General features: G+C 35.6%; 2 protein-coding genes across 5 annotated transcripts in view; one reads left to right on the top strand and one right to left on the bottom strand.

The window, feature by feature from the left end:
• Positions 1 to 15,691, bottom strand: part of LOC117286144 (rho guanine nucleotide exchange factor 33-like) — a 103,818-nt gene that overhangs the window by 18,350 nt on the left and 69,777 nt on the right. The window contains exon 2 of one of the 3 annotated variants that reach the window (XR_004517268.1): positions 13,346 to 13,441. The exons of the other annotated variants lie outside the window; for them this stretch is intronic. The gene's annotated coding sequence lies outside the window, so the exon portion shown is untranslated. The remainder of the gene's footprint in view (positions 1 to 13,345; positions 13,442 to 15,691) is intronic. 3 annotated transcript variants of the gene reach the window in all.
• Sos1 (SOS Ras/Rac guanine nucleotide exchange factor 1) overlaps positions 1 to 15,691 on the top strand; it is a 74,177-nt gene that overhangs the window by 4,623 nt on the left and 53,863 nt on the right. For both annotated transcript variants that reach the window (XM_033763661.1, XM_033763660.1), the window contains exons 3-7: positions 2,717 to 2,881; positions 4,092 to 4,301; positions 6,456 to 6,599; positions 12,593 to 12,703; positions 12,780 to 12,878. In XM_033763661.1, the coding sequence (XP_033619552.1) occupies positions 2,717 to 2,881; positions 4,092 to 4,301; positions 6,456 to 6,599; positions 12,593 to 12,703; positions 12,780 to 12,878 (729 nt within the window). The remainder of the gene's footprint in view (positions 1 to 2,716; positions 2,882 to 4,091; positions 4,302 to 6,455; positions 6,600 to 12,592; positions 12,704 to 12,779; positions 12,879 to 15,691) is intronic.

The following is a 15,691-nucleotide window of genomic DNA, read 5'->3' as shown; positions in this document are numbered from 1 at the left end:
AAACACTACCACCTTCTTGCCTTTTATTTTTTTATTTTTGTTGTTGTTGTTGTTTTGTTTTTGAGACAGAGTCTCATTATGTAGTTGAGACTGACCTGGAACTCACTATGTAGTCCAGGCTGGTCTCGAACTCATAGCGATCCTCCTGCCTCAGCCTCCCGAGTGCTGGGATTACAGGCGTGAGGCACCTTCTTGCCTTTAACAAGCAAAGTAAAACATACTCATTTTTCAAACACTAAGAATGTTTCAACTGGAATAAAGTCACTTCATTTTATATTTCTTGGGATTCATGTGGTAGGGAGGGATGTGATGATAAGAAAGTATAAGTTTGGGCTGGGAATTTACCTCAGTAGTTCTGCTGCCTGCCTTGCAAGTATGTTGGGCAACACAGTTTAAATTAATTCCATACCAAGGGTAATAAGCAAATTGAAAGTAATAAGAAAAAGTAGTGTGGATTTAGTTTATCTCGGGTGTTACCAGCACCACCAAGAGAATTTATGAAAGTTCTCCCTTTCTGCATTTTTAGTTTTAGTATTGCTTTGTTTTGTTTTTGGTACCAGGGATCAAACTCAGGACCTTGAACTTGCAAGATAGGTAGCAGAACCACTGAGCTAAATCCCCAGCCCAAAAGTTCTCCCTTTTTGTTGGTTAGACCTAAATGTCCCTGTAATATGAATGTCCCATGTCCAACCTGCAGCCTACCTTCCCCAACGTCACCACCTTTTAAATGCTAAAAATAAAAATATTTTAAAATAAAGCTTTGTAGACAGGTATGGTGGCACACACCCATAATCTCAGAATTTGGGAGGCTGAGGCAGGAGGATCGCTGTGAGTTTGAGACCAGCCTGGGCTACATAGTGACTTTCAGGTCAGTCTCAACTACATAGTGAGACCCTATCTCAAAAAACCAAAACATATAATTAAATTAAATTAAGTTTTATTACTTATATGCATTATATATTTTGTATGTAGCCTCTTCTCTCAAAAAAAGGGAAAGGACCAAAAAAAAGGTTTCAGGCTGGACATGGACATTAATATTTTATATAGGAACTTATGTGAAACTAAGTCAGTATCTAATCTTTTAAACAGACATCCCTGCCCCATAAAGAAAACAGAAATTCCTTGAAGATTATCTAAACTAGCCTGTCCTACTTACCATTTAAATCAGTCAATCAGTTTAATCTGTAGAACTAATAGAATAACTACTGGAAACCCTACTGATACTGTTTCAGTTTTATTTACTATAATGAACAAACTACTGATTAACTCACAATGCAAATATAGTAGTTAACTATATATAAGTACATATATAAATATAATAACACCTTAATACTTTTAGTCAGATTTTGCATACACTATAATATAGACAAAATGCTCATGTTTACATATATTGTCTCTGAGTTTTATTCCTTAACAAAATTACTGTTATTACCTCTAGTTCATAAATGAGAAAGCAGAGACAGAAAATGATTACGGAACTCCCTGGTTTGAGTTCACAACACTCCTAGTGATAGCATTAGTGTTGGAAAATCCAGGTTTCCTTAATGTTCAGAATGTAAGACTAACCAAGAGATGTGGGGAGGGTGGAGGGAAGGGAGAAGCAGGTGAATTAAAAAGAATTGAGATGTGTTATGTTCGTGTACCAACTCCCTTTCATGAGTCTAATCATTACATGTTGCAAACATAAACTATTAAAAATTTTTAAATTAAAAAACAAAATTTAAGACTAAACAGATGATATTTAAGACTGTCAAAAGTTATTTTTTGCCTTTTGTGGTTTATCCTAGTGACAGATCTGAGGAAATTGGAAGCTATAGAGAATTACTAAATTATTCGTAGTTGCATATTGTAATTCTGTACAAGATTTTCATTCACTGTACTTTGAATTAGAGTCTAAGAGAATTAAGTTCATTGTGCATGTTGTTAATCATCCCAAATTTTGAGTTTTATAATTTAATTGTGGATATTGTTTTAACTTACGAATACAGCTCTATCATGATACATTTAATAGTTTTTACATACCCTGAAAGGTAAATGCAGTCTGTCCCAAATTTGTAGTATTTACTTCAGAGTTTTCCCCCTTATCTGGATTATTTAGAATTTGTTCTCCTCTGGGACTAGTCAGCTCCACCAAAGATCACATTCCCTTTGAATTCTAATAATTGGACTGTCTAATATGCTCATTGTTCAGTGGGACACAGCATGGAGTTGTTTCATAAAACAACTAGGGATACCAGGAATGTGCCATGAGAGTTTGGGGGAGCCCAGTTCCTTGGAAATGTTGAAAGTGTAAGACTAATAGATTCCCAGCAATACATTCACTCTATTTGTGTAAAAGGAAAGAACTCATTTGTTGTAGTTACTTCCAGGTATTACTTAGGTGACAAAGAGCACCCGCTCGCCACACCAGCCTTGGATTTCTCTTACTAGTTAGGGATTATCTCCTTAGTAGTGTAGACTTTCCAAGCATTTTTAAAATGTATGTGTGTGTGTATATATATATATATTTTTTTTTATATGATTGCCTTGTTTTTTCTTTATATTTTTCAGTAATGATACATGTATTATTCATAGTTGAACCGCTTAACAATAAATTGTAAAATTACAGGTTGGCAATCAGAGTTCTCAGTAAAAGTTAAGCTGCATATGTTTTGTGTTTTTAATCAGTGTGTTCAATTTACAGTATATTTAAATATGCCTTGCTTTTAAATTGCAGGAGGTCCTAGGTTATAAAATTGATCACCAAGTTTCTGTTTACATAGTAGCAGTATTAGAATATATTTCTGCAGACATTTTAAAGCTGGTGGGGAATTACGTGAGAAATATACGACATTATGAAATTACAAAACAAGATATTAAAGTGGCAATGTGTGCTGATAAGGTAGGAAATCGAGCTTCTGCTTTGTTTTTGGTGGTGGTGCTGGGCTTTGAACCTAGGGCCTTGTGCATGCCAAGAAAGTGCTCTGCCACTGAGCTACATCTCTAGTACCTTTTTTATTTGAGACAGGGTCTTGCCAAGTGGCCTAGCCTAGTTTCAGACTTACTATCCTCCTGTCTCAGTTTCTCAAGTAGCTGAGATCACAGGCTGTGTCACCATGCTCAGCTTATTCTGTATTCTTATTTGTGACTTAACTGGATGCTAATTTACTTTTCACACAGAGTAAAACTGCTATATGTTGGGTCATATTTCAGTACTGTGTGTTGGAGGACGTCAGTAATCTAATAGCAAGTACGCAGGATCCTAGTTTCTGGAAGTAAGATACTAACTGTGTAATAAAATGTGTTTAAACATGTAGTTCTTATATATTGCTTTAACTAGGGTTAATTATAGTAATAATATTTTAATAGTGATATTTCTTGGGATTTTTATTTTAATTGGAAGATTTAGGTTACAGATTTACTCGAAAACAACTTTTGAAAATATATTAATCAGTAGATTTATTTCAACATCTAGCTTTAAATGTTGCTTACATGGTGTTTCAATGACAGTATTGAGAGAACGTTCATTGAAAGGCATACACTTGGCTTATTTCATTTTGTCATTATTAAACACCTCTAAGGCAGGTGATCTCATCTGTGTGATTCTGCCATGAATTCACAAAAAGGGGAAAGATGAGTTTTGCCAAGAGTAATATGGGAAACTTTTTGGAGAAAAGAGGGTTTGTTTTATCTCCAACCAATGTAGGAAAAGAGGCCAACTAGAATACTGGACAAATTACTAAAATATAAGAGAGTGAGGGCATGGAATAAAATGAGGATGGTAAGCTAAAGAACAAAAGACACCCAAGTCAGAGAGAAATTTAGTACAGAATTTGGGGATAACTTAGAAGTAATAGGTTAGCAAGAGAGACAGACATACTAGGTATTGATAGAGAACTTGTAGGAGGCATGTATGATATCATAAGGCTCGTATTTTAGAGAAACTTTAAAGAAGCTGTGAAAATGGTAGTAGCAATGTAGCCAAAAGAAGATAATTGTATACCTGCTTTTATTATCATTTAAGAACTTTATTCAAAGAACTCCTAGGCATTTACCTTCTAATTTGACAATTGATTAATATTTTATACTTTTTTAAAAATCTGACTATATAGGTATTGATGGATATGTTTCATCAAGATGTAGAAGACATAAATATTTTATCTTTAACGGATGAAGAGCCTTCCACCTCAGGAGAACAAACTTACTATGATTTGGTAAAAGCATTTATGGCAGAAATTCGACAGTATATAAGGGAACTAAATCTAATTATAAAAGTTTTTAGAGAGCCGTTTGTCTCCAATTCCAAATTGTTTTCAGCTAACGTAAGTATATTTTATATATGTTTGTCATTGTGTTGTTAAATTTGCATGACCATTTCAAATTTTAATTTGTGTAGTTCATGCTTACTAATTTGTCAGTTTTTTAATTGTGGAGTTTAATTCATGATCACAAAGAAAGCACTGCAGCAGTTTGAAGAGATTACACATCAGAAATTAAAAGACAAATTAAAATAGTGATTATGTAAATAAAAATGAATTCACAGAATCTTCTGTGTTCTCTTAAGAGCACATCCTCTTAGGTGGAAGATATTTTTGTTTTATTTGGCTCATTTAAGCAGTGCTTATCAGTGCCAACTGTACTGTCAGGCACTGTACTTAACAACAGGATTCAAAGAGAATAAGCAACAGTTCCTTCCCTCAGGTTCAGCTTAGATAGTGATGTAAACTTAAATTTTAATTGTATTACAAAATGGTAGTAACTGTAGTAGAAATGTGACAGCAGTATTTTTGGGAAGACGAAGGAACCAATGACATTGGAATTTAGACAAGGAATGACTGGCCTTACAAAAGTAATGAAAAAAAATGGTCCAGGCGTTTAGCTCAGTGGTGCTGCCGCCTACCTCAAAAGCCAAATGTCCACCAAAGGTGGATGGATAAACAAATTATGATCTGTCCATGTAACAGAATGTTACTCAGCAATAAAGAAGAAAGCAGCAGTTATGCATGGGTGTATCTCAGAAGCACGAGCAAAGAGGCCAGACACAAAAGATTAGATATGATTCAACTTATTTGATATTCTAGAAAAGACATTTTTCTAGTGACAGAAAAGAGGTTGCTAGTTTCCTAGGAGTGAGGACAGAAAGGGTTGACAGGGAAGGGGTGCAAGGAAATGAAAATGTGTATCTTGGTTATGATGGTGAGCACAAGGATGAATAACTATATAAAATCTCACCAAAGAGGAAATTTTACATAGGTGTATCTTACTATACAGTGTATGTGAACCATACTTCAAAGTTGGTTTGACCAAAAGTATAGTCACAGGTAAAAATAATCAAATAATAGTACCATTTAATTTTTTTTTCTTTTTTTGATACCGGGGATCGAACTCAGGACTTTCCACTTCAAGCAGGTGGTGGAACCACTGAGCTAAATCCCTAGCTCAGTACCATTGGATTTTAATATGACAATTTAAAATTCATATGGTTTCAGATTCCGCATTGCAACTAACCTTTAAGAAATTACCATTTATTAGGCTGTAGCTCAGCAGCACAGCACCTGCCTACCAAGTGAGGTTTTGAGTTCAATCCCCAGTACAAAAACAAAAACAAAAATTACCATTTATTAAATTTTGGTGCAGCACCATAAAAGGATATTCACTCTACTTAGATGAAATGTCCAGAATGGGCAAATTCATAGAAACAAAATGTAGAATATTGGTTGCCAGAGATGGAAAAAACAGAGGAATAGAGAATGACTGTTCATCTGTTAGGGTGTCTTTTGCGGGGAATAATGTTCTAGGATTTGATAGATTGCACAACCATGTAAACATACTGAAAAGTATTAAATACTAAGTACATTTTACAAGGGAAATTTTATGATACGTGAATATACCAATGGAAAAATTAGAAAAAGAAAAGTATATTCACAACTATTTGAATAGACTATCAAGATATTCCTGTTTTTCCTACTGTGTATCTGTATAAAGCTAGACTTTCTTCACATTGAATGCAGAAATAGATATGAAAACCCTACGGCCTTCTCTTAAATTACATTAGATTTCTAATATGTAAAAAACAATACTATTTTCTACTGTTTTAGAAAAATAGTTATTCTTTCATGAAAATATTTATGTTAACATAGTTTATTGTTATTTTTAAATAGAAGTTTAAAGAATTATGGTTTTAACTTCTGATGTGGTAACTTGATAGATATTAAGTAAAAACTTTTTAGTCTTCAGTAATTTTTAAGTGTCAAGGAGTCCTTTGACAGAAAGTTGGAAAGCCACTAGAGTAGAGAAATGTGTTTGTACGCTGTACATCATTGCAAGAGGAATTCTTAATTGCATTTTAAGTCATTAAAATGTGTCACTGTATCTTCCGTGTTAAATTTTGAGTATAAAATGAGTTACTAGCTAAAAATTGTCTATTATTATACACCTAGCTGAATGAATGTATTGCCTTCCGCCCTTCCCAACAGGATGTTGAAAATATATTTAGTCGTATAGTAGATATACATGAACTCAGTGTAAAGTTACTGGGCCATATAGAAGACACTGTAGAAATGACAGATGAAGGCAGTCCCCATCCCTTAGTAGGAAGCTGCTTTGAAGACTTAGCAGAGGTGAGTACTTCAGTTCTGTACCAAACAAGTCTATATGTAAGTCTACTTCTGCATTAAAATTTGGAATCTTCATTCTTGTTTATAGCCAGAATCACTAACTACTGACTACTAAATTAGTTACTAACTCCTGACTGCTAAATTGGCTATTATTGTCAACATTTTTTGTTACCAAACATAGAAGAAGTAGTCTCTCATTGTAGAAAAGCAGATCCTCCAGTGGAGAGGCATGACAACTGACAACTAATGGCCTACTGTAAAATCTTTGATAGCAAAGCCAAGAAAAGTCAGTGAATCGGTGAAGTATTTGTGTCTGGGGTCAGACTACTTGTATTCCACTATAGATTCCGCTATCTATTAGTTGTGTGGCCATGGGCAAGTTACTCAGGATGATGATCAAAGGACTCAAGATTTTTGTGAAAATTAAATAAGATAACCTATCTGAAGTATTCAGCTAACCATCTTCACACAGTGACGAGTGGAATCAAATTCAATGGTTAGGTTCAATGTTGACCTTGTGGGAAAATCTGATTTGGTTCTCATCCAGTTCAGTTTGTGACCAGAATTGTGGAAAGAATTAAGTTCATGAACTGAGGTAGCACTGTATAATATTGTTTTGGGGTGTTTTTTGTTTGTTTGTTTGTGTTTTGGTATGGGGGATCGAACTCAGGCACTTGCACTTACAAGGCAGGTGGCAGAACCATTAGCCAAAGCCCCAGCCCTCCACTGTATAATGTTAAAGGCAAAAGGATCCATTCACTTTTTGATTGTAAGATACCCAGTCATAAACCTCATTAGGGACTTAGGAGTAGAGTGTTTTCCTAGCACACGTGAGGTTCAAGGTTTGATCCACAGGAACACACGCACAAACACACACACACACACACACACACACACACACACACACACACCCCTATCTAGTTAAAGATATGCAGGGCTTTTGTAAAGAAAAGTCAAAATTTTATTTATAAGGGATATATGAATAAATAGAAGCCCATACCAGGTTTATTAATGGAAAGAATCAATTTTTAATAATGTTAGTTGTCCCCAAAACAATCCATAAGTCTAGTATATAGCAAGCTGATCCTAAAATTCATGTGTAAGAATGAAGAGACAAAAATAGCAATTTGGAGCAAGAACCAGTTGTCCTATCACATATTAAGATTTATTGAAGCTGGGGATTTAGTTTAGTGGTTCCTCTGATTGTTTCGCAAGTGCAGGGTCCTGAGTTCAATCCCCAGTACCAAAAAAAAAAAATTATTGTAAAGCTATAGTATTAAGTAAGTTTGTAGTATTGGTGCTGATCTACACAGACAGTAAAATAGCCTTGGGATATAAATACATGTACGTTTCTGATATGTGACAGAGATAACATTAATCAATAGAGAAAGAACAAACTAATAATTGATACTGAGTCAAAACTGGTTATCCATATGGAAGAAAATTCATTCTGTAGCTTACATCATTCTCAAGAATTTCTCAATAGATTAAAAAAATCTAAAATCTCTTAAGTTTGTGGATTAGAAGAATCACTCTGATTTTTTTTTTTTTTTTGTACTGCAAGTGCCTTGCACTTGCAAGGCAGGCGGTGGAACCTCTGAGCTAAATCTCTAGCCCGGATTAGAAAAATCAATACTGTTAAAATATCTATACTATCACACAAAGCAATCTGTAGCCTCAGTGGTATTCATCACAGAACTAGAAAAAAAAAAAACAATCCTAACTTTTGTATGGAACCACAAAAACCCCAAGTAGCAATCTTGAGCAAAAAGAAGAGAGCAGGAGGAATTGTACTACCTAACTTCAAAATACATACCACACGGGGCTGGGGATGTAGCTTAGTTGTAGAGCACTTGCCTAGCATGTGCAAGGCCTTGGATTTAATCCCTAGCACTGCAAAAACCAAAAAACTATAAGCTATAATAGTAAAAAAGCATGGTGTTGGCATAAAAACAGACACAGAATGGTAGAACAGGATAGAAAGCCTAAAAGTAAACCTACATATCTCCAACCAACCGATCTTCAGCATAGATATTATGAAGACATACCAGAAGAACCGGCTTTTCAGTAAGATTCTGGGAAATGGGATATCTGTATGCAGAAGAATGAAATGAACTCTCTCACCATAAATTTACAAATCACTAAAAATAGATTAAAGACTTAAATAGAAGACCTGAAACTGAAAAATACCAGAAGGAGACAGTGGAGAAAGCTTTGAGACATTGGAATAGGTGAGGATTTGTTTCATTAAGATCTCAAAGACACAGAAAAGCAGAAGTAAACAAATGGGAGAAGATTTGAAACTATACATCTGCTAACAGGTTAATGTCTGGAACATACAAGGAAATCGACTCAATAGCACACACACAAAGTAGTCAAATTACCTGTTATGTTTCAGATCTACAATGCTAACATGTCCCCCAGAAGTCTCGCGTATGCAGAGGTTGGGCTTTTGGAGGGTGATTGGGTCATAGGAGTGTTATATATTACAGTGGATTAATCTGTCGATGAGTGCAAAGCTCAATGTGCCATGAGGAGGTGAGGCTGTGACTCGGAGGATGTGTGCTGGTTCCTGGCTCCTTTGTCTCATCACTCTGTTTCGTCTTAGAGACAGCCAGCCATGGACCAAACCCTCCGAAACCATGAGCCAAATAAACTGCTCCTCCTTACATTGTCAGTGGCAGGTATTTTGTCATAGCAAAAAGTGACTAATATATAAATTTATTTAAAAATTGACAATAGATAAATTTAAAGAAAACAAAAATACCCAAACATCCCAGCACTTGGGAGGCTAAGGCAGGAGGATCACTGCAAGTTCGAGGACAGCCTAGGCTACATAGTGAATTTACCATCAGCTTGAACTGTATAGCAGGACCCTCACTCAAAAAGTAAAAAACAAAAACAAAAAATGACCAAGAGCTGTGTGAAAAATGCCCAACATCAGTAATCAGTGGAAAAGGCAGATCATGACCACTATGAGATATCACCTCACTCCAGTTACAATGGCTGTTATAAAAAAGACAACTCAAGCCGGGCATGGTGGTGCATGCCTGTAATCCCAGCACTCAGGAGGCTGAGGCAGGAGGATCGCTGTGAGTTCGAGACCAGCCTGGGCTACATAGTGAATTCCAGGTCAGTCTCAACTACATGGTGAGACCCTGTCTCAAAAATACCAAAAAAAGACAACTCAGGACCTTGTGCTTCCAAGGTAGGCACGGTACTGCTGAGCTAAATCCCCAGCCCCCATTTTTATTTTATAAAAAAACAAGGAAAGTATTAAAATGTCAAGCTTTCCTTTTTTCTTTCTTTTTAGCTAGGTAGATGATTATAGTTAGGTTAGTCTGTTCTCTGTACATTCCTGTCAATTATATGTATTGATAATTTTTATATTTTTCTATGAATCCTATACTGTATTTTAGCCAATTAATCATAAAATCATCTATTAATTTATAAATGGATTCTTAGAAGTGCATGCCAGTCTTCAGATTTATCCTAAAAAATAAAATTACATGACAGTTTATATATTCTTACTGCATTGCCCATTTTTTTTCTTTCTTTTTTTTTCAGCTTTAATTGAGTTTATTGGTACATTTAGGGATACAGTACAGTTACATTCATTGTTGTGATCTTGTACCTCTATGTGACAGGTCTTGGTTCTCATTTTTTCCCCTTGTCCCTGCCCTCCTTTCACCCCCTCCTCCCCATCTATAAACACTTTATTTCCATCTTTTCATTATCTCACATTTTTTTCTTTCATTTTTTTCTCTCTTGAGACTGTCCCAGAGTAATACCAATTACCATTTATTCAGTATTCAGTATGTGCCAGGCAATATAAGTACTTCACATATAATATCTCATTTAATTCCTAAAACAAACCTGTGATGTAGATGTTATCTGTGCTTTCCAATGAGAAGACATAATTACAATAATTAATTTGCTGAAGGTCACACAACTAATAGTGAATTTAGAATTGGAACCTGGGTATATCTTTGGCTCCAAAACCTACACTTTTGAACAACTACACCATGCAAATCTTTCCTTTGTCTGTAGTTCTAAGAAGTCTGTAATATTGGGGTTTATAAAAGAGGAGGAAGGCAAACTGCCTACTGTGCATAATAATTCCTAGCAATTCAGAGGCCCAAGATTCAGACATCTAACGAAATCTTTACTCTTCTTTCCTATCTACTCTTTTTATTCCTTACTCCTTCCTGTTGTTATTAAAATCTTATTCATTTCTGTAAAATACACCAGGGGTGATTGAAAAATGTGGTGGGTTTTTTTTTTATTCATTAAGTTTATTGGTACATTTTAGGTGTACAGCATGACATTCATCACTGGGAATTTGTACCTTTACATGATGTTTTGGTTATTTTTCCCCATACCTCTGCCCACCCTTTAACCCCTCCAGCTCTCCCTATTTACAAAGACTTCGTTTCCATTTTTTCCTTTTCTTGTATTTATTCCTTTCTCTTTCCTTTGCCCTATCCATTCCACTTCCCCTCCCCTTTCCCTTTGGACCTTTTCTTTCTACTTCACATTATCTGTTATACATTTTGATCCTCATTTACACTTTCTGTTTCTCACACCAGAGAAACTATTCTATTTATTTCACTTATGAGTGTGGCCTCGGGCCGGGGATTTAGCTCACTGGTTCCTCAGCCTGCTTCTCAAGTGCAAGGTCCTGGGTTTGATCCCCGGTACCAAAAAAAGAAAAAAAAAAAGAGCCTGGCTCCAGTGTACATCCTAAGCACCCTCACTGGCGGAAAGATAGTCTCTTTAATAAATGGTGCTGGAAAAATTGGGTTTCAATTTTTTAAAAAAACTAGACTTGTATGTCTCACCATGGATTAAACTAAAGTCAAAATGGATCAAAGATCTAAACATTAAAGCAAACACTAAACTGGCTGGAAGAGAGGTTAGGTAGAACTCTGGAAGACATAGGTATAGGAAAAAATTTCATGAACAAAAACCTCAGTTGCACGTGATCTAACACAAAGAATCAGCAACTGGGATCTCATCTTATTAAAAAGCTTCTACACAACAAGAGAAACCACCAAAAGTGGTGTTTATATATATATTTTTAATGTGTTACATAAAAATCCCCATCAAAGCACACCCCACACTTTGAACAGTGGGAGAACGGGGAGTACTTTGATGGAGATTAATAGCAGCGTTTCTTACTGTAATAAATTTAGCACCACACTTTCCAGTCGTTTGTCTTTTCATTCCTTCCCAGCTCCTTCTGCTGTATTCCTCCCAACTCTTCCCTCTTCCTCTTTCTAGAAGTACCCTTTATGGAAATGAGCTCTTTTGAGAGCCTGAAGCACCATTTGGTTTTGTACCTTAATAAGGTACAGGTTGAAGAGAGTAGCGAGGCCCTGTTCTCCTGCTAAACACCAGCATCTCTGCTCTCACTTTGGTTAGGAATCATTCCTGTTCTCTAAGATACAGCTATTAGCATTTAGTTTCTTGATGATTAGCAATATGAACGGTGATGGTAATACTTTTTTGGCAGTTTAAGTTAAACAGATAGAAGCTGTTTCCTTTATTTACAGAGTATGAAAGTAAAAGTCCACCACCAAGAAAAGCTATTGAGAAAGTAAATGTCTTGGCTCAAAGCTTTGAATATTTATACTTTACCTAGTTGTTGATATCTACATTGTTGTTCAAGTGAAGCCTAGTTTGTTGTGTTCTAGAACCAAGTCTACCCACTCTTTTGGCTGCTCTTATGCTCTATCTACATCAGTGCTTTAGTGAGAGATATCATAGCATAGAAGGGTCCAACTACTCAACAGAAAGAATTTATTTACTCTTACTTAAAAACATCCATTTATTCTATTACAATTAAAAGGCATAATTTTTGTTTAGATACCTGAAAGTTGTGTTGGCATAGATGTGCTTATCATTTAATCTTTTGTGTTTATACTGGTGTCTTATTTATGTTTTACTTTGGAGAAAGATAAATGTATTTATGTTTACCTTCTTTATTTTCTCAGGAACTGGCATTTGATCCATATGAATCATATGCTCGAGATATTTTACGACCTGGTTTTCATGATCATTTCCTTAGTCAGTTATCAAAGCCTGGGGCAGCACTTTATTTGCAGGTACAATAATTTTTAAATCAAGATGTACAACGTCTAACAAGCAAACTTAAAAAAATTAAATCACTTTCTTTTCTAGTCAATAGGCGAAGGTTTCAAAGAAGCTGTTCAGTATGTTTTACCCAGGCTACTTCTAGCCCCTGTTTACCACTGCCTACATTACTTTGAACTTCTGAAGGTAAGAAAACTCTTACTGGGATTTATAAAACATTCAGATGGTTTGGGTTTTTGGTTTGCTTTTTGCTTGTGCTGGAGGTCTAACTAACCAGAGGCCTCACACACATTAAGCAAGCTCTCTACCACCCCAGGCTGTGTCCCCACCCTAGGCTGAAAATTTGTACAACTTCATTTGTAAATTATTATTTGACTATCTGTGTACATTAGTGTGTGCTCATTTTGTTTTTCCAGTTAAGATACAAATGTAAATAAAGCCCCAAATGAGTAGTGTATTTTCTTGTGTTAGTAGTGAATTTCAAAGCAATTGTGCCTGTAATCTCAGCACTAAGGAGGCTGAACCAGGAGCATTGTGAGTTTGAGGCCAGCCTGAGCTCCATAGTGAGTTCAAGGCCAGCCTAGAATACTTAGCATGTCTCAGATAAGTAAAGCAACTGTCAGACTTTTTTTTCTTGTGTCTTCTTCACTTACCTGGCTGATTGTTTTCTGAAAATCTTAGATTTAAGCATTCAGGTCTCTGAACTCAGATTCACAGTCTCAGGTAAGGGGTGCAGTTTGAAGGTAGTGCTGAAATCATAGGGAAGGGTAAATTCTTCTAATTTTCATAGCTCAGATTTGCAAATATGTCTGGTAAATTGTTTACTTTAGAAGCAGTAAATTTATAAAATCTGATTTAAAATTCCCCACTTCATCATAATTCAAAATATTCAGAAGCACTGATCAAAAAGAAAAGGTTTTGACTTTTTCCCTGTCTATACACTAAGACTAAGGAAAAAGGAAACCTTAGTCTGTACAAACTGTAACTCAGTAGTGTGTGTAAAAGTCATATTCTGTTTATCTTTAATGAACTAGCTCCATAAAGACAAAACACGACACATATCTACACCATTGTTTTCTGAAATTGGGAGATAGTCATTTGTTTTGTAGGCTGGCTCAGTATCACTTCCTCTGAATGTAACTCAACACTTTCTCCCATGGAGTGCCTTAACTGATACACGCTTAGGAAAAGGCTCCTATTAGTCATTTTTAACCTGTGATATTTTGGTTCCCACTACTTGATAAACTCTAAGAGAGCTTAATTTTACATTCACAAAGTATTTTTATTTGATATTCTTGAAAATTTAAAAGCCGTATCTATAAATTTCTTCATTACACTAGATGAAAAAAGGTGTAATTAATTAATTTTGTTTGGTTGGTTGTTGTTGGTTTTTGGTTTTGTTTGCTTTGTTTGTTTGTTTGGGTTTTTTTGAGATAAGGTCTCACTCTAAGTCAGGCTGTCCTGGAACTATGTAGCCCAGACTGGCCTCAAACTCATGGTGATCCTCTTGCCTCAGCCTCCCGAGTGCTGGGACTACAGGCGTGTATCCAGCTAATTTTATTAGTTTGTGTAATGCTTTACGTAACATTTAAAGCATGTAAACCTACACTTAGTTAGTATTTCTGGTTCATATTGACTGTGTTGAGCAAGGAAGAATGTTTGATCCATAATAAAACCTTTCATGAATCATTGAGAGTTGGTGATTAATCCCTTGCCAATTAAAACTGCTTACTGAAACTTTTTAAGAAATGCACTTTTACCCAAACTAAAGCCAACCAACTAAATAAAAAAAATCAGTATGATTCTGTTATAGAGAATGTATTACTAGAAATTTACAGTGTGCAGGAGTTAATGATGACTAAACAGGCTCTCTAACGAATTGCTGCATGAAGACAAGACCTCTGAATTTAGTAAAGTGGCAGAACTCTCTCATCCCTACATTTCCCTTCCATTTCCCCAATCTCTCTGCATTACATTAAACTTCTCAAGTAGGAATATTGAGCTGAGAAGGAGGTAAGGGAGTTAAAGGGTAATATTTAATCACTAGGCAGAATTAAAGCATTATTAGCAATCTGTTCAAGACTGAAAACGGCATATCATTTAAAGTCTTTTAATTCCTCACAAAAAATTAATTGTGATAACCACAGTAATAAAAGACAATTTTGTTACGTAGAAGCTTTCTTTGTAATGTTTTCTCCAGTATACCTGAGCCTGTATTAAAATTATGAAGAATTCTGGGCTAGGGATTTAACTCTGGTTCTGCTGCCTGCCTCACAAGTGCAAGGACCGAAGTTTGATTCCCAGTACCAAAAAATAAAAAATTATGAAGCATTCAAAAGAACACATGCAACCTCAAAGCATTTAATTTATAAATAAAAACAAAAACCCAGATGTGGTGTCAGACACCTGTGATTCCAGCAATGTTGGTGGTTGAGGCAGGAAGACTGCAAGATCAAATCTAGCCTGGGAACTTAGCAATTTAGCAAAACCCATCCAAAATACAAAAGTAAAAGAACCAAGGATGTAGCTCGGTATGAAGGCCTTCAGTTCAATCCTCAGTACCAACACACACACACACACACACACACACACACACGAGCTTCAATAAAGGTTCAGAACCTAATCATTTAATAAAAGAATTTAGTTGCTTGTTGCTTGGATTCAGGAAATTAAGATTTCTAAGACTAGAGCCTGGGATTTAGCGCAGTGGCACTGTGCCTGCCTCACAAACACAAGGTCCTAAGTGTGATCCCCAGTCCAAAAAAAAAAGAGAGATTTCTAAAACTGTAACATCATAATAGACTTTTATAAAGTCAGTACATCCTTCAGCAAGTTAAAAGATTTCTGACTTAAAGATGTATATCCCTGAATCATATTATTACCTAAGTTTCTAGGAAGCTTGTCCACTCAATCACAGGCTGTTCTGTAGTCTGGATTCTCAGCATTAATCATGGCTTGTACTTTATTTGTATGTGTTGGTATATAGCTTACTTAAATAT

Source organism: Fukomys damarensis, unplaced genomic scaffold (assembly GCF_012274545.1).
Source record: "Fukomys damarensis isolate Sample0158 unplaced genomic scaffold, DMR_v1.0_HiC HiC_scaffold_2, whole genome shotgun sequence".
In the NCBI taxonomy this organism is placed as follows: Eukaryota; Metazoa; Chordata; class Mammalia; order Rodentia; family Bathyergidae; genus Fukomys; species Fukomys damarensis.
The sequence above is the reverse complement of the archived record's forward strand: the minus strand, read 5'-3'. Positions and strand labels throughout refer to the sequence as shown.